This window comes from Anser anser (genome assembly GCF_964211835.1).
Source record: "Anser anser genome assembly, chromosome: Z".
Classification (NCBI taxonomy): Eukaryota; Metazoa; Chordata; class Aves; order Anseriformes; family Anatidae; genus Anser; species Anser anser.
In genome coordinates this window covers 12,073,926-12,094,956 of record NC_139723.1, presented here as the reverse complement: position 1 = coordinate 12,094,956, position 21,031 = coordinate 12,073,926, and the positions used below count along the sequence as shown (strand labels likewise).

At 40.0% G+C, this 21,031-nt stretch overlaps 1 protein-coding gene across 5 annotated transcripts in view; it reads right to left on the bottom strand.

Moving 5' to 3' along the window:
- The window catches only part of ECPAS (Ecm29 proteasome adaptor and scaffold), a 68,639-nt gene that overhangs the window by 16,875 nt on the left and 30,733 nt on the right, over positions 1 to 21,031 (bottom strand). For all 5 annotated transcript variants that reach the window (XM_083819130.1, XM_083819128.1, XM_083819127.1 and 2 more), the window contains 17 exons: positions 19,793 to 19,916; positions 17,698 to 17,778; positions 16,724 to 16,952; positions 16,094 to 16,185; positions 14,172 to 14,306; positions 12,010 to 12,175; positions 11,425 to 11,597; positions 10,813 to 10,914; positions 9,226 to 9,349; positions 8,104 to 8,249; positions 6,922 to 6,976; positions 6,039 to 6,153; positions 5,005 to 5,070; positions 4,650 to 4,767; positions 2,665 to 2,832; positions 1,739 to 1,818; positions 889 to 994 (listed from right to left, as the gene is read on the bottom strand). In XM_083819130.1, coding sequence (XP_083675256.1) covers positions 889 to 994; positions 1,739 to 1,818; positions 2,665 to 2,832; positions 4,650 to 4,767; positions 5,005 to 5,070; positions 6,039 to 6,153; positions 6,922 to 6,976; positions 8,104 to 8,249; positions 9,226 to 9,349; positions 10,813 to 10,914; positions 11,425 to 11,597; positions 12,010 to 12,175; positions 14,172 to 14,306; positions 16,094 to 16,185; positions 16,724 to 16,952; positions 17,698 to 17,778; positions 19,793 to 19,916 — 2,080 coding nt within the window. The remainder of the gene's footprint in view (positions 1 to 888; positions 995 to 1,738; positions 1,819 to 2,664; positions 2,833 to 4,649; positions 4,768 to 5,004; positions 5,071 to 6,038; positions 6,154 to 6,921; positions 6,977 to 8,103; positions 8,250 to 9,225; positions 9,350 to 10,812; positions 10,915 to 11,424; positions 11,598 to 12,009; positions 12,176 to 14,171; positions 14,307 to 16,093; positions 16,186 to 16,723; positions 16,953 to 17,697; positions 17,779 to 19,792; positions 19,917 to 21,031) is intronic.

Genomic DNA, 21,031 nt, shown 5'->3' with positions numbered 1-21,031 from the left:
CCAGACACCATTACCAAGTAGACTCAACTAGTAGACCAACTTTACCTGCATTGATGAATTAACAAGTTTTGAGCAATATACTCCCGGGTAATGAAACACAATCACCTACATGGAGTTGGACTCAATGATCCTTATGGGTCCCTTCCAACTCAGGATATTCTATGATTCTATACACTGATAAATTCCCTGAACGTTCTCAGAAGAATTATGGCCTGTCACAAGCAGACCTTCCCAAGCTATTTCCAAGTAAAATTCTGGAATTAGTGTGCCCTATGGACCCTTCCCAAAAGGCAGCTTGCAGGCAAGGCAGCTGCTCTTTTTTGGAGGCTAACATACTTTATTAGCACAAAAGCAGAACATTCTGCCAGTTGGTGTGAATGCCCAGGAACATTTCTGAACACACTGCATTTACTAGTATGAAACCAATTTCCTGGTACATGGCACAGTTCGGGAAACAGCCCAGCCCTGCTTCAGCAGGAAAATCTGGATCCAGAGAAAACATGGGACAAACCTGGAAGAACATGAGGACTCTGACTTCATATCTGCAAGGCATTTAAGCACACATGCAGTCCAAAATAAACTTTTCTATACTTGAGAATTAAGCATATACTTAGGAATTCTTTTATATCCAGGAAAAGTGCTGAACCTTCAAGAATAAGCACAGCAGGAATGAAAACTAATCCTTAAAAACAAGAGGAAAAATACACAGTGAATATACAAGAGCACGGAAATTTTAACTGTAAAGGGCCTGAACTTGTAGTAGTGTGCTTAACACAGAAATCCCATTAGCTTCAACTCAATTTCTCAAAGAATCTCCTTTTAAACACCTCAGAGTCTGATCACTGTACTTTTTGTGAAAGATTCCTTTTCAGTTATCAGTTCCATTACCTTAATGTCATCTTGCACTCTAAATAGGATTTCCCAGATCTCTGGAAGCTTGTCTATAATGTCATCCAAAGGCCTTCCTCTTAATAAGTCATTCAGTGCTAGACAGCTGCAAATGAGGAATTTCATTTCAATCACACTGTATATTTATTTGATATGGATATAACTAAATAAGTAAATGGCTTAATGAAAAAAACTGTTTTACTTTCCTTATTTTCTCAAAACCCTTAATCTACTCTGTTGTAAGAAAGTCTCCCTTAGCAGAAGGAAAAAAGCATTCAGCTAGACAGGTGAAATCTGAAACAGGTGACAGCATGCAAGAAAGGCTGCTGTGGTGAAAACTGCTATTACAAACATTCCAGTTGGGTTATCATTTCAGATTTCTTTTATCCTAGTACAGGATAAGGGAAAAAAACTACAATGGTCTTAAGTCTGTAACTGAAATTAAAATGGAAGTTTTCAGTACAGCATAACCACAAACCAATATAAGTAAGAGTTTATTAAAAATGCTATACCAAATGGCACCCTTCTGCCAAGCACATATGTAGCCAAACTGTCAGTATTTTCTAACATTATGCAATACTTCAGGTCAAAGGATAGCCAATAACTGACCAGAAAGCTTTTCTTCTGGAGAACATTTTTTAGTATCATGTCAGGATGCATGCAATACAAATTTTCAGGCTCAATGAAGCAGATAGCTTTAAGACTGTATCACACTTCAAGTGCAGACTCCACAGTTTGGGTCTATGCTGTTGAAAGGGCACATCTTCCTCTCCACAGACTTCTTTTGGTTAAAAGGTTTATGGTGAAGAAGAGAGTTCAAAGAAAAGTCTGTTACTTTTCCTAGCAATACCTGGATTCCCTGATTCTCCAGAGACTGCTGGTTAGGTTACTGATCAAATCCTCAAGAATTTCCTTCATATACTTATCAACCTACAATTAAACAGAAAAGATCATACATGAAACAAACAAGGAGCATGCATCCATCCTGCTGTCTGAAAACAAGATCCTTTTGGACAATACAACCTGCTTGTAGCCACAACAGATAAACTAATGCTCACCAGAGCTGACTGTGCAAGCTTATTTTGACTTTGCTTTAGAAGTGCCTTTCTCTGCACTGCTTCAGGGCTTAGCACTGTGACAGTCCTCTACCAACAGAACTGTTTAGATGCAGCACCAAACGCGTATTTACAGGAGAAGCAGTTGCCCTTTGTTGAAGGATCAGAGTCAATGACTTCACACAAAGATCAGCCTTGCTAGGAAAAAAGGATTTGCAAACCCAGTTCCAGGCCTTTTGGATATAAAATAAGGGTACATCATGAAATTCACTTATTCCTGAGACTTGCCAGGGCAGAATTATTCTCAAACTGATGGAACATCATCTTTGCATGGGCTTCTTCCCATTTCAGAACTGAGGAACCATATTCAGATGCTCTTGCTCTAGAAATGCATCTTCAGCTACAAGGGTTTCTGAAAAGCTTCTCATAAACAATATCAAAGCCACATCACAGAGATGAAAGACCGTACTTTAAGTATCTAGTCAGTCAAACTTTTAAGATTGGCCACACAAAGTCTGCAATATCCTTTCACATGTAAGAGGCAGCACAAAAGCTCTGTGCATTCTCCACCTCATTCACAGATTTAACCAACTCTTTCTTTAGAACAACATCTCACCTCTTCCTGCACAGCCTTTCACAAGATACAGCTATTCCATAAGGATCTTTGAGATGCTCCTGGGTTAGCAGAAACCCACCACTCTGTATTTTACAGCTCACTCACCATTGACTTGTCGGTGACCAAGGCATTCCAAATGCTGGTCATTGCCTGTCGAATGCCTAGGTTGGGGTCAAACTGGTAGCGGTAGAGCCGGGGAAGAAGCTGGGGCAAAAACGGAGCCAGCTGCTCTCCAGCCTTGGCAGCTATCACATTGAAACCAAAAGCTGCTCCCTGAAATGGTAACAAAAGAATGATGAAACAAACTGCTCACCCACTCAGTTATTGCTCCTGGGCACACCACAGTCAGTGGCAAAGCTAACTGACACAGATTAGACACCAAGTTAAGAGGACTACAATGGTACCAGTATTAGCCCTTATCAGTGCTACAGTACCACAGTCATCTCAAGCATATAACCACACTCAGGAGACAATACACTACTTCAAAACCTCCTCCTTCATTTCGAGATATCATCTGACACCCTTTGCCAAAGTTCTGGTAGAGAATTAAAACTATAAGGATTTGAGAACGTTTTTCCGAAACGGTTTCTTCCTCAGGGTGGGCCACTGCTTCCTTACAACTTTGCTGCATTTAGAAGACCTAGCATAACTTACGCACTGAAAAAATAAAAATAAAACAAAGCTTTCTTAACCTTACAATCTGCAATTGACAGGAATGACTAGTTTGCCTGTGTCCTTATTTACTTCAAGCTCATTCTTTCATACTCTTTTCCTTTTCCAGCAGAGCACCACTGTCAACTATAACACAGTGGAACTCATTCTCACTCATGAGGTACCATGGGGTTTGCCAGGATAGCCCAAAGAGAAGATACTCAGTACAGGCAGTACAGACTACCTCCAGTGACTTTCATCTCTGCTTCCTGACTTGCTGTGTCAAAAGCTTCCACTCAAAACCTCACTTAAGGGATTTCAAAGGATATACTGTTTGGGTCACAGTCTAGAAAAGACAAACTCCCAGTTAGGACCACTGCTGTGAAGACCAGGATGTAAGGAAAATAGAGGCATCATCTAGCGAGGCCCTGCACAGCTTGGCAAGGATGGAGCATGGACTTCCAGATGTCCCCTTCAATTTAAATGACTGCAGTTTCCTCAAATGCCAGAGCTCCACATGCAGTTGCTGAGTAGATTTTCTTTGAGTTACCGTGACTGGTAAAATTCCACAAAGATGATGAACCTAACTATGCTCCTATGCCTCCTGGAGTCCCAGGACAGAGAGAGCTAATGTTGGAGCTTGTTTTTTTGCATTGAGTGGCCAGATGCTAGCTGCCAGAGACTCAAAACCTCAGGTAGCAAGCACAAAAGAGCATGAAAAGTGCACTGCAGAAGACACAGCCCACTTGGGTCTTATGCATAAAAGACGACTGCATGCTCCTAGGGACAAAACAAGTTCTTCCATGTGTAGGTAAAACCAGAGAAACAGCTTCCAAGTTATGGCTCTGAAAAGTTTACTTAGATCTTAAAATTTATTGCGCTTTTTTTTTTTTTTTAACCCCCAGGAAGTGGATCTAGTAGTCTTCTGACTTTGCTAAGGGTCCCAGTAGCTTTAAAATACCAAGTTTAGCTTTTGGTAAGCTAAAAAAGGACACTATTTTGGCAACAGTGGTTAAACCAGTGCATTTTCAACCTGGTTTCTAGCATCTTGTTGCTGAATAGTTTTTGCTGTAACTTGTTATGTAACAAAGCTCTTTTTCTCTGGCAGGTGAAAATTCATTCAGTTTTGAAAATATTAACTCACTGCCTGAACATATCAAGACCTGGCCTCTAAATGCTCTCAAAAATAAAAGGATCACGGCTGATTCAGAGTGGAATGCAAGATGATATAAACTGTGTGATACCAATGTTTTGTTGTAAGAAGTAATCCTAAATTTGCTTTTCTAACTGCTGAATTTGCATTGAACCTGACACCAAAGCACCAACACGTGGCCTCCACATGTGGTTATAGATGGATCGTATAACCGAGTTAGAGAAATGCAGTTACTGTTTCCAGAGCTCACAGAGGGAATGAAAGTGGTATGAAAGCAGTAAATTACCTTCCGAGAATTCCACATGGCATGATGGTTGGCCAGATTCATGAATTTGTATACCAGGTCTGGCTGATTGAGATCACTGGCCAGTGAACAAAGCTCCTTGTAGGTAGAAAGACCTTGACTTTGGAAAGCAGAAGGGAAATCAGTTATTTTTAGGGGAATTACTATTTTTAGCTACAGAAATACCACAATAGTCAAATCACAGCCTAAAGCAGAGAGAAGTAAATACCCTATCAGTATTACATGAAAATAGTTACAGTAACTTAAAGAACAAGAAGGAATGAAAAACACAGGAAGCAGCTTTATAGGCAAGTGAATACCATTTCAGCATTGACTGTGTGTCTTTCATTAAACTTACCCATCTGGGGTTTTACTCAGGCCACCCTGAAACACCACAGTTTCTCCTGTCATCTCATGTTTGGCTCTGGTGGAAAAGAGGTCCAGTATTAACCTTAGCAGGTTCTATCGGACTGCACGCTACAGAACAAGTGAATTTGTTTTGCTCTATTTAGTCAGTACCTTCCCACTTCCAGTCCCGCAAGAAAAAGAAAACCAAAAACATCAACAAAAACACAGTGTACAGATGCACAAAGGTAAACACACTACAAGTAATCTGATTAACCTGTGTCATGTGTAATGTTAATGAGAAGCTTCAGAACGTTAGGATTTCGCTGTGTAGTCAGAAGCTAAGGGTCAAAACACTGAATGATGGCTTTTTATTTCAGACCAGACACAACCCACACCCTGAAGAGCACATGACTACTTCAGAATGAAAAAATCCATTTTCCATTCATCTTCCTGCTCACCATCACCGGATCACCCAAACTCCAAGACTGGCCTTTTGTCATTCACAGTGGCCACACTCACACCAGGTTAGACAGGATTAGGCTGTTGAAGAGCATTTCCAGCACTGATTCAACATGATTATCAGCCAGGAGTCCCGTAGGATTGTCAGTTTTTGCACTAAAGCACAGAAGTGACATTAACAATCCTCCTCAACGAAAAGTGTGTTTCAGACACAGGCAAATCTCCACTTCTGCAACATTCATATTGTTCAGACTTGCTGCAGGAGGTCATTGTCCTTTGCAATTACACAATGCAGCAAGTAGGAAATCTAACCAAACACAAACTGATTTGAACTGCCTGAATCAGGACTGAATCATTATTTGGAAGCTTTGTTAAATTCAGAATGGAACAAAACTGGAACAACTTCACTCAAAATAAACTCTAAGCTGAACTAAGAAATGTCCCAGTTTGACTCCCCTGCAGTATGAGGGTAACGGCTTCCCCTTGGCCACAAAACATCTCTCCACCCAAAAGAAAGGCACATTTTTGTTCCCATCAGACACATAGCTCAGGGTACTCTCTCACTTTGTTCTAAGCACACTGTACCTTTTCCCAGTCATAAGGGTATCAACAAGTGTGGTGACTAGCTCTTGCTGATCCTGTTCACTTCCTAGTTCATATATCAGCCCAAGACCTTTTGAAGCAACATCTTGACTAAGCTCTGCAAGAGATTTTACAATGTGAAATCGAAGATAAGCATGTGATTAGTAACAAACAAATTTCAATAACCAAATCCAACCAAAATCATGATTAAGGAACAGAAGCTCTGTGCTGTAGTTCACAGCTCTCCATTTCACAGCAGAGCTAGTCTGGCACGACAGAAGTTTTGGATTCTGAAGCAGCAGTCAGTTCCAAAGGCAAACCCCCCAGTAAACTGACATCTTCTTGTTAGTATTGTCACTAGTGGTTTTGAGATAGCCGAGAGCATTCTAAGAGCTGCCAATATTCTTGCATGCTGCTGGCCCCTGCACTGAAGTTCAGCAAAGGTAATAGTAACACTTTCTTCTTTAACTTCAGTGAGCTCTGGTTAGGCCACTGGATGCCATCCTTCCCACTAGCTGCCATGGGTGGACATACAAGCCAAAATATTGTTAGTTGAAAGAGGTCTCAGAGTCGCTGTCCATGCAGAATTCTGATACTTATGTTTCTGCTCAGAGCATGGCAGACTGAATAGTTTCTGTTATTACAGTCTGCAGGAGAAAATGCAGAAGATTTGTGCTTCGTTAGCAAAGCACAGAAGGAAGCTCTGTATATTTCTGCATGTAACACCTAGGAAAGATAATCACTTGTACTACTTCAGAAATGGATGTTTCTAGTCATCGTTTAATTCTGGCTGACAAAGAGGGTGTAGGTGACTTTCTGCCTGTTAAAGATTCCCTCCATCTGTTAAGACCCCACTACAAGATAAAACTGTCGTAATAGTACTTACCATCACTATCTGACAGAATTGAAACAAATGCACTTTGGATATCCTTGAGGTGAGACTGAAAGATGAGAAAGAAGGACATTACTTTTATTTCAGGTTTAGTATCCTTTCTCTGGTCTCAAGACAGCCCCTAACAGATAAACAGAAGTTACCGTATCAATAGAGTTGTCTATCTGAGCTACAACTATGACAAAAACTGCTGTCTTTTCAGACTGGTAAGCAACAGCCTGATTGACATTCACAGAACATAACAGTAATTTGACCAGAGCTTTTTTATAGTTATCATGTCATTAGTAAACCACATACTTTACTTTCCTTGTCTAATACATAGCAGTAGCATATCATAACTCTGACTTGCAGCCAGACAGGACTGTCCTCTGTGCAAGGGACAGCTTTCCTTCATCTCCAAACCAGAGGATTTTGCCACCTCCCACAAGTTTCACTGTTAGATGAGTATAATACATGGCAAGGTTTTAAAAGTAGCAGCTTAAATTAGCAAAGCATCTTGTCTCCCAAAGCTCTTTATCAATTGCCTACAGAGAACAAAGTGGTTACCTGGTATCATCACAGCCTATAGCACCTCTGTGTGAAGAGAGGATGTTTTTGTTGGGAATGCTTTATTAAGTCTTTCCTTGCATAGGATCTTTCACATTTTGGGACTGTCATAACAGACAAACCCGCTAAATACAAGATTTTCATCAAAGTACACCACAAATATTAAGTACATTAAGCATATAACTTCTGCTAGGTAACAAAGTTGTGGTGAACTCTGTGAAACAAACAAGTCCAGGAATTCAACCTAGTTTTCCAATTTCTTCCCCCTCTTATACCTCCTTTTAATATTTTCCAAAAAGAAATCCTAAAAACTCTACTGATACCCACCTATTCTTCCTAATGGAAGATGTACTGACACTTTATCTTATAAAAGGTATTTGCATCATGCTCACTCTGACCTGAGTGCAAGTCAGATGTTTGCAAAGGTCCAAACAGCCTTGTTCAGCTGCCAGCTAGTATGCTCCCCTACTAACAAAAGACAAGCCATGACTTAAAAAGACCTCAGTAATAAATGCAGCAGCACTGGGAAGAAAGAGGCAATGGAAGTGAAGGGGAAGGAAAGGACAGAAAGGAGGTGAGCAGAAAAATACGGATAAGGAGCAAGTGCTAGGAAAAGGGCATAGTCCTTACCTTAATTGCTTTGTGTGTGCTCAGCTTCTTCACCATTGATAGAAGCCAGATGCAAGCTGCTTGCCTAACATGTGGGTTGGGGCTGATAATGTGCTTGTTCAAAATAAGGTCTAGGACCCAGGGAACCACGTCATTCACCTTCAAATCTATTTGAGAAAAAGAAAGATGGAGGGGAAGGAGGGAGACTTCAGAATTGGCCACACTTGTTTTCAGTTTCCATGTAACGTGCAGCAGCAATGGAAAACCTGTCAGCATACGAGTACTTAGGTGACACAGTGATCTCTGCTCACTCAAGAAAAACCTTCAGTATAGTCTCTGTGAAAGTATTTCTCCTAAAAGAAACACTGAATAGACTTCTCCTAACCCTTCATGAAAGTGTTTCAGAGCCTGTGGCTAAGAAGAGGTACCCCTCATACTGCATGAGATTCAGTGCACTACTTTCGTATGCGTGAGTGCGTGCACACGTTATAACTCCAAAATCCTGGAGCAAAGGCAGGGTTTGGTTTCCACACGCTCAGATTTGTGTACACTTGAGATCTAAGACCACTCTCCCAACATTAATACCCTGTTTGCAGGTCTGAGGCTGATATTTACAGCTGTCTGTTTCAGAGCTAGCATTTTGTCACGCTCGTATTTCAACTGACACAGAATCTCAGTCCTTAAGCTGCTCCATCTACTGTATCTGTCACTTAATCCAAGTGTTGGTCCAAGTCGTTGGAAAAGAACTTGCAATTTAATCTTATAATCCTATTTTCCAATGCAGTCTTCAAAATGCTATTTTTAAAGATTTGTGTATGTTAAACCTGAAGCTAACTCAACATGAAAAACCAAAATGAAAAAAATAAATGCAGTGTCAAGTGACAATTAATTAGATTTCGTCAAGATGCTACTTAAAAAGCATGTGAAATAAAGTCTCCCACCCTTTGAATAGATGGGCAGAAATGACTTGTTTATAACTCAGCACTGCACAACACAGAACAGTGCATTATGCAAAGTGCAGGGGAAAATGTCTCTCACTTCTTACCGTTATAAATGAAACACCACAGAGATAAAGTCAGTGTTAGGCCAGAACTGTGAGATTTCATGTTTCTCAACCCAGTCCCCTGTGTTAGGAAAGCCTACCTGGAGGGGGTATGTATTCCTCCTCTGTTACTGTCCATGCATCACGTGCAGCCACTGAGCTAGTTCCTACAGCAGCACTGGTAATAGCTTCACCAACAGTGAACTGCAGTTCTATTTGTTTAGCCTGAAAAACACAACAGAGCCTCACTGACTACCAATTAAACAACCACCAAAAAATTTGTGGCATTTTTTCTACAAAAGCACAGCCTTTTCCCCAACTTCAATTCCCAGCACCAATTTACAATAAGACCACACTTTTGTTGAACTTCTAAGACCAGCTGGTGACTCAGATACCTTGAAACTGATGTAAACTGTGCCAATGTAGAAGTCTCCAAAACAAATGGTAAGAGCTAAAATTATCACACCTGGATTTCCACACTTATTTTTACAACATGCATCCTACAAAGCACTCGACGGTCTGCACAAGCTTAAATCAGTGAACAGAAAATTGGAGATACAGGTCTGAAGTAACACTGTTAGAACAAGATCATCAGACATTAACAAAAATTACTGTGACTCTAAGAGAGGAACAAATTTGTCTTTCACATGAAAAAAAAGCCATTATTTTGCTTTGCTTTTCTGTCCTCTTTCCACTATTTTCCTAAGCTCTCAGGAACAGAATGTGCAGAACTCTGCCAATTTTTTGTCACTATTTATGATGAATCTTTTGTTCTAAGAACTTTTTTCCAAACCTGCTGTGTACCTTCTAGATTGCTTGCCTTACTCTCTGGAAGTCCAAAATGCTCAGGCATTTGGACAAATAGGTCCTTAGCTTCCTGCAGTCTAAGATTTTTTTTTTCCCCCCCCGAAGTACACATTTTATAAAGAAAGTTGTAATGTCTCCAAGCAGTTCCAGGAGATAAACACAGCACTCAAAACCATAATTTGGTAGATGTGTACACAGTGTTCTTACTATTCTTGCTTGTTCGATCACATCAGACTGGAGGACTCAGCAAAGCCAGCCTGTTTCATACTCAATAGATGTTTCTACAGTTCCTATGTGAGCATGAACAAGGAAGAAAGATAAAAACAAGCTATAAAGAAGAGCACACTTCCTATTTGATTTTGCTGTCTGGCACATTGCAGAATGTATAGCAGCTCTGCAGTACTGTGAAAAAATGCACTGCTCTAAAAATGCATGTGGATTGGACTGACAAAAGATCTTACTATAAAGAAAGCTTCTAATTCAAGGGAATAACAACAGCTGACGTACTTCTGATGAAAAGGAATGTGAAGGGAACTTTTAGGGTGTTTTGAAGGCCAAAATACAGACCTAAGGCTTCATTGCTACAAGCGCTTAACATTTTATGCATATTGGTAGTCCTCCTGAATGGGAGCACTTACTCATCTCAGAGATTGGGGCAGAAACCTCAACTGCAAATTTTTAAACTGTGGCATAGAACATTTTATAATTTTACAATCTCCAAACCTACCTCTGCTCTTTATTTCAAACCGGCTTCAAAATAGTAAGAGACAGTATTATGAGAAGACAGCTGCCCTTGTAAACCTTGCTCCAGAGTATACTGAAAGCATTCAAATGGAAAAACTCATTGCAGTATAAAGAATAATACATTGCTAGTTCCTCACCTCCACAGAGTCCATTAAACCTTGCAGCAGTAATTTCTGGTGAGGAAAATCTTCATCTCCCACAGGAAAGTAACCTAATGTTTGTATTGCTCGTTCCTTCATCTTAAATACAAACAAAACAAGAATAACAATCACATTATTTTCCTGTAAGTCCAGAAGATACTCTTTCATCCCTCTCCCTCTCCTTCTTTCTGAAGTTTCACTTAAGGTACCTCAAGTTAGACTTGCAAGAGACTTACTAGGTCAATTGCTCCTCTCTTCCAAAACACAGCTTTTCCATACGACGCAGACCAAAACAAATCTCGTGTTACCTTTTAGTATTATTCTCCAGAACATATTGCCATTTTTCTTGAATAAAAATTATCCCCTTTCACAATTTTCATCCCATGAGCTCCTACTTACAGATACGGAAAGCACATTCAGTCAACTGCTAGACAATGCTAGATTTTCTGAAAACTCTTACTCTAAGTTTGACTCACTAAAGCCAACACTTAGTCTAACAAGGTTCAGTAAGAACTTCTTTAAAATTCAAGGCTGAGTTTGGCATTAATATAAACCTGAGGATGGAGCATTCCAGAAATGAACAAGAATCATAACATTACAAAATCATACCTTATTTGTTTCCTTGCTGGAAGGGATTCGGGCCAATAAGCTTTCAACAAGTTGCAGCTTTGTAAACCCTGTGCCTTCGCTGGGGATTGGCAAGGGGCCATTCCTGCCAATCTCCCCAAGAGCCGTGCAAGCAGCCACCACAAGGAAGGGAGAAGTGCTGTCCAGGAAAGAACCTACACAAAAAAGTAAACAGGATGACTTTGATCTTGTTTTATTATTTAGCAGTGGGCAGGCAGGCACTTATATTTTACCAGGCAAGAAGCAAGGTGTTTATCTCCTCTACAGCTGGTAGGAAGCATTATGCAAGAACTAAATCAAAGTGAGAGGAGAAACTGGGAGGAGCCTAGACAGTTGTACTGCTCCTAATTGTGCTATGTTGGTCAATGAGCCAAGAGTCCACCTATTTCTTGCTGAAAAGTGTTATGTCTATACATTTCATCATATGGTAAATTTACAGGCTGTAAGTTCTGGAACACATAATGAACTCACGGTAATAGTATGAGCTGAATATCTTAGAAAAGTCCTCAGCCTGGGGTGCCTGAAAAACAACTGTTACATGCAGCAAAGTCTTAGGTGGGAAGTTACCTATTGTCTCTGTCGTCGACTTTATGAGCTGTTCTTGTTCCGGCATGACTGCAGTGTTTGGTTGTTCTACGTCATGTAGCTCCATTGCTCTGATTTTCCCTTTGGCCAAGTACCTTCCTACTGTAAATCCCAAAGCCAACAAGGATCCATGTTGGACCTCCGGGCTCTACAGACAACACCAACAGTGCAGAAAATCTCATTTTCAAAGTAAGCAACACTTTGCACACAGCACTGATTTAAAAACGCATATGGACAAGCCAGCTGGGGAGGCACCCTGAAGAATGTGGAGTTCTAACATACAATACAACAACAGAGCACTTAATACTGCTCATGTTCTCTGATGGAGTCCTTTAGGATGAATTAACAAAACTCAGAAGAGATTTAGGAGGACAGATTTAGAATTTATCACCAGAACTCACATTCCTAAAGCCTTCCCCTTGGTGGTTAGGAAAAAAAAGAAAAGTAATAATTCATGATTTTTAAGTACAGACTTAGCAAGGCGAATTTAGACAATGCTATACTCTCTATTTAAAAACAGGACACGCAGAGATTATGAACACAAAATGTATTTTTTCGTAATAAGTAATAAAGGGGAATTACTTTAGATTTGCATTGCTGACACTGAGAGTATACTTGGCCTACTAATACTGAAGGCAACACCCCTACACAGTTTGGTACACAACAAACTGTGATAACTAATTATTACAATTAGATGTCAAGCACATTAATTTTTCCAGTTCTGATTTGGTGCTGAGACTATCTAATGGCAGTGCTTTCTCCCCCAGGTGAATTCTTATAAAAGGATTTTTTTTTTTTTTTTCAGAAATAAGGCTGTGAGACTTAATTGCTACCTTAACTAAGAAAAAGAAAAAAAAGGAGAGGTGACGGCTTAACTCTGATGCCAGGACAGGATCCTCAAAACCTTGCTTAACTATCCGTCTATACTGCAGGTCCTTACTGAGCCACTGGAGATCTCTGCCACCCCTACTAGTACTGATTCAACTTCTGTTGAGTATTTTCTGCATTCGCAGTAAAACAATGCTAACTGACTCAAACATGCAAAAACGGATGTTATTCCATGGTTCACATTCCTCTTCATTGTAAGCCAGGTTCTGTAAAAGGTCAGCCACGGCTCCATGGCCTACTGGTAAGCAGGACCACTGAGGCAGAAAGCAGCTAGCTTTGCTACTGCAGAAGCTGCACCTTGTCTACGACTGATCAATGACTCGGCTTTCAAGGGGCACATCTTTCATGGACTCAAAATAAAACCAGATCTGTCAGTTAATATGTAAAACGATCAGCATCTGTGTCTGTTACCTGAAATGTAAAATAGTCACAATAAGTCCTTCAGAGAGACTGAGATAAAGTTTTGGGGAAATGTGACAAAAAATGCTGATACCTTCCCTTACTTTCAGGATTCAAGACACACTGGCAGAGAAATCTGCCTTTTTTTTTCACCCCCAGGAGTTTTCAGAGCTCTTTCCCTATTCTAGTAGTGGCAAAATCTAGAGGTAAAAATAAGGCGAGGTGGGGGGAGCTCCTTGAGGAGGGAAGAAAACCCACCTCGTGGGTGGGGGACACAGCTACAGCAGGTGGGGGTCTGTTGATCAATCCCCGTTGGGGCTGGAAGCAGCCGGGCCTCACCCAGTCAAGGACACTGAGCAGGGCAAGCCCTGCAGCAGTGGGATGCCCTCAGGTGATGTGATGCCATAGGGCACTACGGCTTAGCTAGGGGAGGGACATAAGTAAAAAAAACAGGCATTTTCTTAGTTCTGTGGGTGCCTTTAATTGCCCACAAATACAGAATCAGGAATGTGGTGGATGTAAGTAGTATAATCTATTACCTTTCAAAAATACTATGAATATCTAGGGGGCTAAAACTGGTGAATACACTGACTGCACTGGCTCTGCTTACAAGAAGTGTCTTCAAGAAACCCTCTTACTAACGTGAACAGCAGCTTCAGGGATTAATTTATTTAAAGATCTGTCCCCCTCACCTACATCAAAAATCCCTTCCAACCACCCAACTAGAAGCCAGCTAGTTAATTTTACACTCAGATTAAGGCTAATACATCCTGGAAACACTGTGAGAGGTTCAGATTTCCCACCAGCAACATGACACTAAAAAGCCCAGCAGGAAGCAGACAAAGGAAGGTAGTTACATGATTGTCTTTTGTCATCTTGATCAGCTGCTCCACAGAGGCCCTAAGCTCATTTCCAGACATTGTAGACAGCACTACAGAATAAAACAGGGCAGCAAGCTCACGCATTTCTTCTTTGTTCGTGTTCATCAGGCTCTGTGGGAGTTGTTAATAAGAAACAGTAACTTCTTAATCAGTCTGTTCATGCAGAGGTCCAAACTTACAGCCACAATCATCACGCAGCGGCATAAATAGTATTTCATTCTTTAAACTGAGAGTACTATCGCTTAGTAAGAATCAAAGCATTAAATTGAGCAAAGCATTCACTACACACTTGACTTTTAGCAGGAAGATTACCACTAGCCACAGGAGGGCTACTCACCAGCTCTCAGTCAAATATGTTGACTGAACGCTTTGCTGAATTTTGTTTTCAAAGAAAAGTTTCCACATTTCACATCTAGGTGGAACTTAGAAACCCTATGGAACTGCAAAGACACCATTTTTTCCCAAGCTACCATAAGCTTCCATTTCCTTTCTATTAATCAAAGGGGAAAAAAACACCTGTAGAGGTTAAACCACCTAAATGCAATGATGACCAAAAAGAAAGAAGAAGTGTTCAGGAAATCACAGCCCTCAATACAAATCTATCTATTTCATATTGGAGATATTTTATTATTTAAATTGCTAAAAAGTTGAATTTTGGAAGCCTCAGGCCATTTGTTAAGATATAATCTTACCTCTGCCATTAATTTGAGGTACAATGCAACACACTCGCATCCAAAATTCATACGCTAAGCTTTAAATTACTTGGGTTATCAGAAATAATACAAAAATGAGCCAAGTGAAAAAACAAGATATGAGACCTGTCAAGCTCTTAAAATACAACTCTAATTTCAACTCTGAACTTGTATCAGATCATGTTGCTCACTTCTAACAAGCCCCTGGAACCACTCCTTCCACTTGGCAAAGTGAAATCACACAAAAGATGATTTATAACTGGAAACTAGGTAGTATCAATTACCATCCCTAAAAGCTTGCTAGTGGATATAAGGCCAAAGAAAATGAAGGGTTTCCTGCAAATGAGGAGCAATACTGAAAAAGATAATTTTTTTTGATTTTTTTTGTTTTATTTTTTAAGTCCTCTTCTCTGAAACTCATACTTGCACTTGAAAAGAGATGCAGTAAATTGCAGGTATCAGAAGGAGAAATTATTATAATACAGTCTAATTTTATTTTATATTTTTTTTAGGCTGACCAAGTATTTTTTGCTGACAGATTCCCCAAACAGAAGCAAAGGCCATCTGTAAGAGTTTAGCAAAGCCTGATTAAACTGAATCGTTACAAGAAAAGTTCCAAAGAAACTTTCCAAGAAAAAGAATCCAAACAAAGGCGAATTCCCTTTGGTTTATTCCCCAGCAGGCTCCTGTTTATCAGCTTTTTGTATTGGGCTAATAAAAAAGAACAACAAAAAATTCCATAAGAAGCGCTCTAATACAATAAGGAACCTAATTCATCTCATTTTCTGAGAGGACTGTCACATCTTCCAACTGGAATACACCTATTTATAAACTATTTCTACAAAAATTTCCAGATTTTTTTTTTCAGTTTTCTTTTGCTGTTTTAACAGATCTTCCAATCAAGATAAAAATTGACTGACTATTCCAAGAGGATTAATGACGTAGATTACCTGGAACATGTAGGTCGATGAACAAAAGCACTAACATCAAAGAAGCAAAAAAATACTTCTTTCTACCCTGCTCCATGTAACACCTCATCAGGTGTTGACTGTATGTAGAAACACCAGACTTTAAAGTAAGCGCATACTTTACATCATAGGAAAATGCCAGATTTTGCTCATGCTAAACCTCCTCTAACCCCAACCCCAAAACATAAAGGAGAGAGAGAAAAGAAAAAAAAAAGTAAGAAAAAGGTTTTCAACATACCTTTATCCAATCCATTTTGTCTACAAACCTGGTGGCTAGCTTTTCTGGATACACTGAAACAACTTCCAGAAGACAATACATGACTGGCAAACCTAAACAGTTATTAAAAAAAAAACAAAACAGGTTATTAAAAATAGGAGTATTTAAAACCATCAAACAATCAGTAATAAAAAGAAGTAAGAAATACCAGCCATTTCAAAGTATCCATATGCAATTCACCAGGGATACCAAATAATACATAAAAATAGGTTATTCTGTTTCTTTGAGATATTAGGTAAACTCATAGGAGCAAACATTTGGGTAACAATTTTTTCTAAAGGTATTCAAGCACTTCAAGACTACACTTACAGGTATGTGGTTATGAGAATGACAAAGAACATTCACTGTTGAGGAAACTGCTGTAGACATTGGCTTCACAATTTTAACAAACTATGTCAACTGATGCTGCAATTTTACTGTCCCACTTCCTCTAACCTACGCAGCAGCATAGAAGAGAACAAGTTTACAATGAGGACTATACAGTCTGTGTTGCAACTGTGTGATTGCTGAAGCCAAGTTCAAAGTACTGGGTGTGGCAACTCATTCCTAATAAATGACTTTGTAAAGATGCTGCCCCACACAGTTTCTTACCTCCAACACCAGCTAACAGCTGCTGAAGAAGGCCAATATAGATCTGTACAGGGTTGGTTTCTACGCTTTTGGAAGAAGAGGAGGAAGAAAAAGATATGTGGTTGCCAGACATGAGGTTTCTTATGTAACGTCCAATGGCTGGGGCATGATCTTGCATATCTGCCAAGCTCTGTGAGGTTGGTACCACGCCTGCACTGTGAGCAAGACACATCCGCAGGTAAAGAACAATCTAAGAAAAGAGAAAAACATAGGATTCTTGTGAATACAAGAGCACTTGGGAAACCATGGAGGGGATAAAGAAAAAGAGCAAGGAATATGCTGTATTTAACATAATCAAAACAAGACGGTTCCTTCTTTAACCAACTCAAGACAGAAAAGTCAGCAGCAACAAAGTGCAAGAAAATTTAGGATCAGTTCCTGCAGTATGCTTGTGTAAGCAGACAATCCTACAGTGCCTGAATCACATTCAAAAGATTAAACCATAAACAAAGTTTTGGTTTATCATAAGCTGATGCAATCTGCTTGCAGGCTGTTCAGCCTGTACTCTATACCAATCTGGCATGCATCCAATGCAACTCAATGCATTACTAACACAGATCTTGCATCACATCTGAATTTCTGTCTCCAGCTCAATGAAGCCAGGGAATCTGCCATGAAAAGAACAGCCTCAAGGAGCATAATGGGACTTACGTAGAAGATTGCCAGTTCCTTCCTTTAAGAAGGTATTACATTAGGTCTGCTTCAGAAAGCAGTGGAGCAGCCCTACTAGAATCACCCCTCCCAAACCTTTGTGCAAATTCTCTTTAGACCTCTTTTTAAGGACAGAGGAATAACATGAGGATAGTTAATCCCAGTATCTGTTTATACAAGGAATTTTGGAATGTGCTGACTCTTAGCATAACCGTTACCTTCTTATATTGTCCTCTAAATAAATAATGGTAAACACATCGAAGAAAGTGAATACAGATGATTACCTCTCCAAATGTGGCAGGATTGAAAGGCAAGGCTGCAGTCCCCGTCATGTATTTAGCTGGAGTTTTCATTCGGTGAGAGGCCTAAACAACAGAGTATATTAAGAGTAGGACGTTCAGATCCATGGGCAGCAGAGATGTTGGAAAGGTCAGTGAAATTTTGCTGTGTTTATCCTCCACTTAGCAACTGAAAATGTACAGCAGAATAAAAAAGGCACAGTGCATTTGATAAGGAGTCCTAAAATATACTTTGGGTCCATCAGCTTTTCCTCCCTATCAGAAATGAAAAAGTGGAAATTCTGAATTCATGAGAGAGAGCTGCAGGGGAGGCTGGTGGAGGGACAACATTCTTCCCCCCCCCCCCCCCCCCCCCCGGGAAAAACAGAAAGTGCTTTAGAATTCAAAAACAAAATACCTCTAACTTCCAAACTCAGAGGCTCCCAAACTGCCAGTCAGCAAGGAGCTTTGAAGACTGTAGCTCTAACTGGGGAGGCTTCAGAGAAACTAGGCTTCCGCAGTACTGGGAGGTGAGCACCCTGTGCTGCGCCAACCAGGACCAGGGGGTCTCTAAGACCCTGCTACCTGCTTAGTAGGATGCTGGTGCAGCAAGCAAGCAATTCATTTCCATGAAAATGTTAGCTTTGACAAGGAAGAATACTCCAGCAGAAAAACATCCAAACAGACGGTTTCCAGCAATATCTACTACCAATGCTCCAGAAAGGCATGTCAGTATTTTCTAGTCAGTATGCACTTCGGTGCAAGGGTTGGATTCAGTAAGGAAGCTTTGCACATGAGTTAGTCATATTGAAGTCAACAGATCCTCATCTCTTAACGTGCTCAGATCTTTTGTTGCACTGGAACCTCAGTGACATCCAGAACCATCAGTGAAAGCATGGCTTAGTGAACCAGAAGATGACTTCCTTGAGGAGTGGGTTCCTTTCCACACTCAGCAGATCATGCCCTACTCTTTAAAATAAACTTTCTTGTGAAGGAAGAGAAGGATGGTAACTCATGCAGGAAAGCCATTTTGTGTCTTGGCCTATTGTGCCAAGCTATGCATACTCATTGAGTGACATTACAAAACTCAAAGAAATTTAAAAAAATTACCTACGTAGGGACAGGCATTTATTAGTAGTAAAACTCAACCTTGGTTTCTTAATTTTTTGTCTATATGAGCAACCAGTAGTTTGGATAAAAGCAAGTTTTTCCTAAAGCTCCACATACTTTAAACACCTGCACAGTATAGCATTTCACAAGAAATATCTGTAGGAGTTTTGCTGTCACAGATCTCTTGCAAAACCAGAGAAACTTTGACATTATAATTCTTAGACTTGTAAAAAAACAATTAGACAAATTAGAGGAAAAAGGAAGCATTGTCAGTGACACTTCGCATCATCTTTATAGCTTGCAAGTCTTACATAGCTACTATACGCAGAAGTGTGTAATGCAGACTAGATTTTTAACAGCTCTCCAGGAAATCTCTCAGTGTAAACAGGATAAACTCATTGGTATTGGTTTTGTTACATCATTCCACTAGACTCATGAAAGATCATGAAAGGTTACTTACATAGCCATTATTTTTACTGATTGCAAAGAAGATGAATAACCAAGCCTTTAAGTGAACAAACCAGACTTCTTCGTTTGTTCCAGTATCTTCCTTTCTCATCCCAGAACCCTTTTTCTATTTTATGCACAGCTTTATTTTTCTCTGGCCTTACCAGAGAGTAACCTTCTTATCCCTGCCAAGAACATTTGTCAAACATACTGGATTGTCAGCCCTGAACACTGGCTTCCCTGTGTCACACATCTTCTGCACAAGCAGCATCACTGCAAAATAATCCCTTTTTTAAAGGATAAGCTCTACTGATCCGTGTCACTTAACACTTGGACCTCTTGCGATTACTGCCAGCAGGAATTTAACTATGAGTGCTAACCTTGGCAATGTGGTTCTTGTGATATTATGTGTGGTCTTCCTTCTGATCTTAGCTAACTCTGTTCCTTGAAGGAGGTGAAAGAAATGGAGACTAGGATGGGAAGACCACCCTTACTACATACATAAGCATCAGTCTTGTCATTTACTGGGACAGAAGCACTGTACCTTGTCTTGAATATAATGGACCATTTCAGGAAAGGAAGGCATCTGCTTCCCAGAACTCTCCTTTTCATTTTTACCGGGAAACGTTCTCAGCACCCGCTGTGCTTCTCCGTGTACCTCCTCTCGCCTTTCAGAAGAAAAGACAAGAAAGACATGATTTGCACAGAACAAATAGTCTCTAATGACCAATGAGATCTTAGGAAACTGGGTAAGAGCGAACAGTTTTAAAATGAGAAGTGGCTTTCTGTAAGGAAAAAAAAAAAGTCAAACATTTATTGGGACTTTCAATGATTTGTTTATTATACAGAGGCAGGAAGAAAAAGGTAGTGACAAGTGGCCCCCACAAAGCAGTGTGGACCAGCCCATTTCTGCTGATTTTACACCCTACTAGTGTTCACTACCACTTTCTGGTTCCCACATCCTTGTTTTCCAATTCACCTCATCACTTCTTATCTACAAGCTTCAGCTAACACCTTATCGCTTATCGCTCCCTACCTACCTGAAGATCAACTCCTAAAACAGTGCTGACACTGCTATGACAAAGCAGTCTGTCTGTTTAACCTCTCAGTTATACAACAGCTATGCACATCAAAAACTGAGCAATTAAATAAGTTGGAAAAAAAACAACACATAAGTGGCAAGAACAGATAACTGTGAATGAAATGATTACTCAAATTTAATGAGTCACCTGCTCCTCAGCAGCAAACGGCAACTTTCACACAGGCACAGTCCTGACTCTTTGCAATCCAAGCTAAAAATAGACTGCAACAATTTGCCAGGAAAAAAGAATTTCTAACCACTGTAAAGGTGGCCAGATTTACTGCAATGCATTTTACTTTGCAATTGATCATTAGCACAGAATTGCAGAATGGTTTGGGTCAGAAAGGACCTTAAAGCCCATCTAATTCCAACCCCCTGCCATGGGCAGGAACACCTCCCACTAGACCATGTTGCTTAATACTCCATCCAGCCTGAACAACGCAGTTCACTGGAAACAAGAAAAAGAATCCAAGCCAAAAGTGGTGTAAGACATAGTAACAGCTGTCCACAGCTCGACCAACATTGCTAATATGGAAAGGCCAGCTTCCAAATTACCATACTTGATTTTCATTTATTTTTTACAAATATACTTCATCCATCTATATGCACGAATACATATTTAATCCAAATACATACTGCATCTTGTAAATACATATTTGGGTTATATATATATTTGGATGAAAATAATTTAAAGGGGAAAAA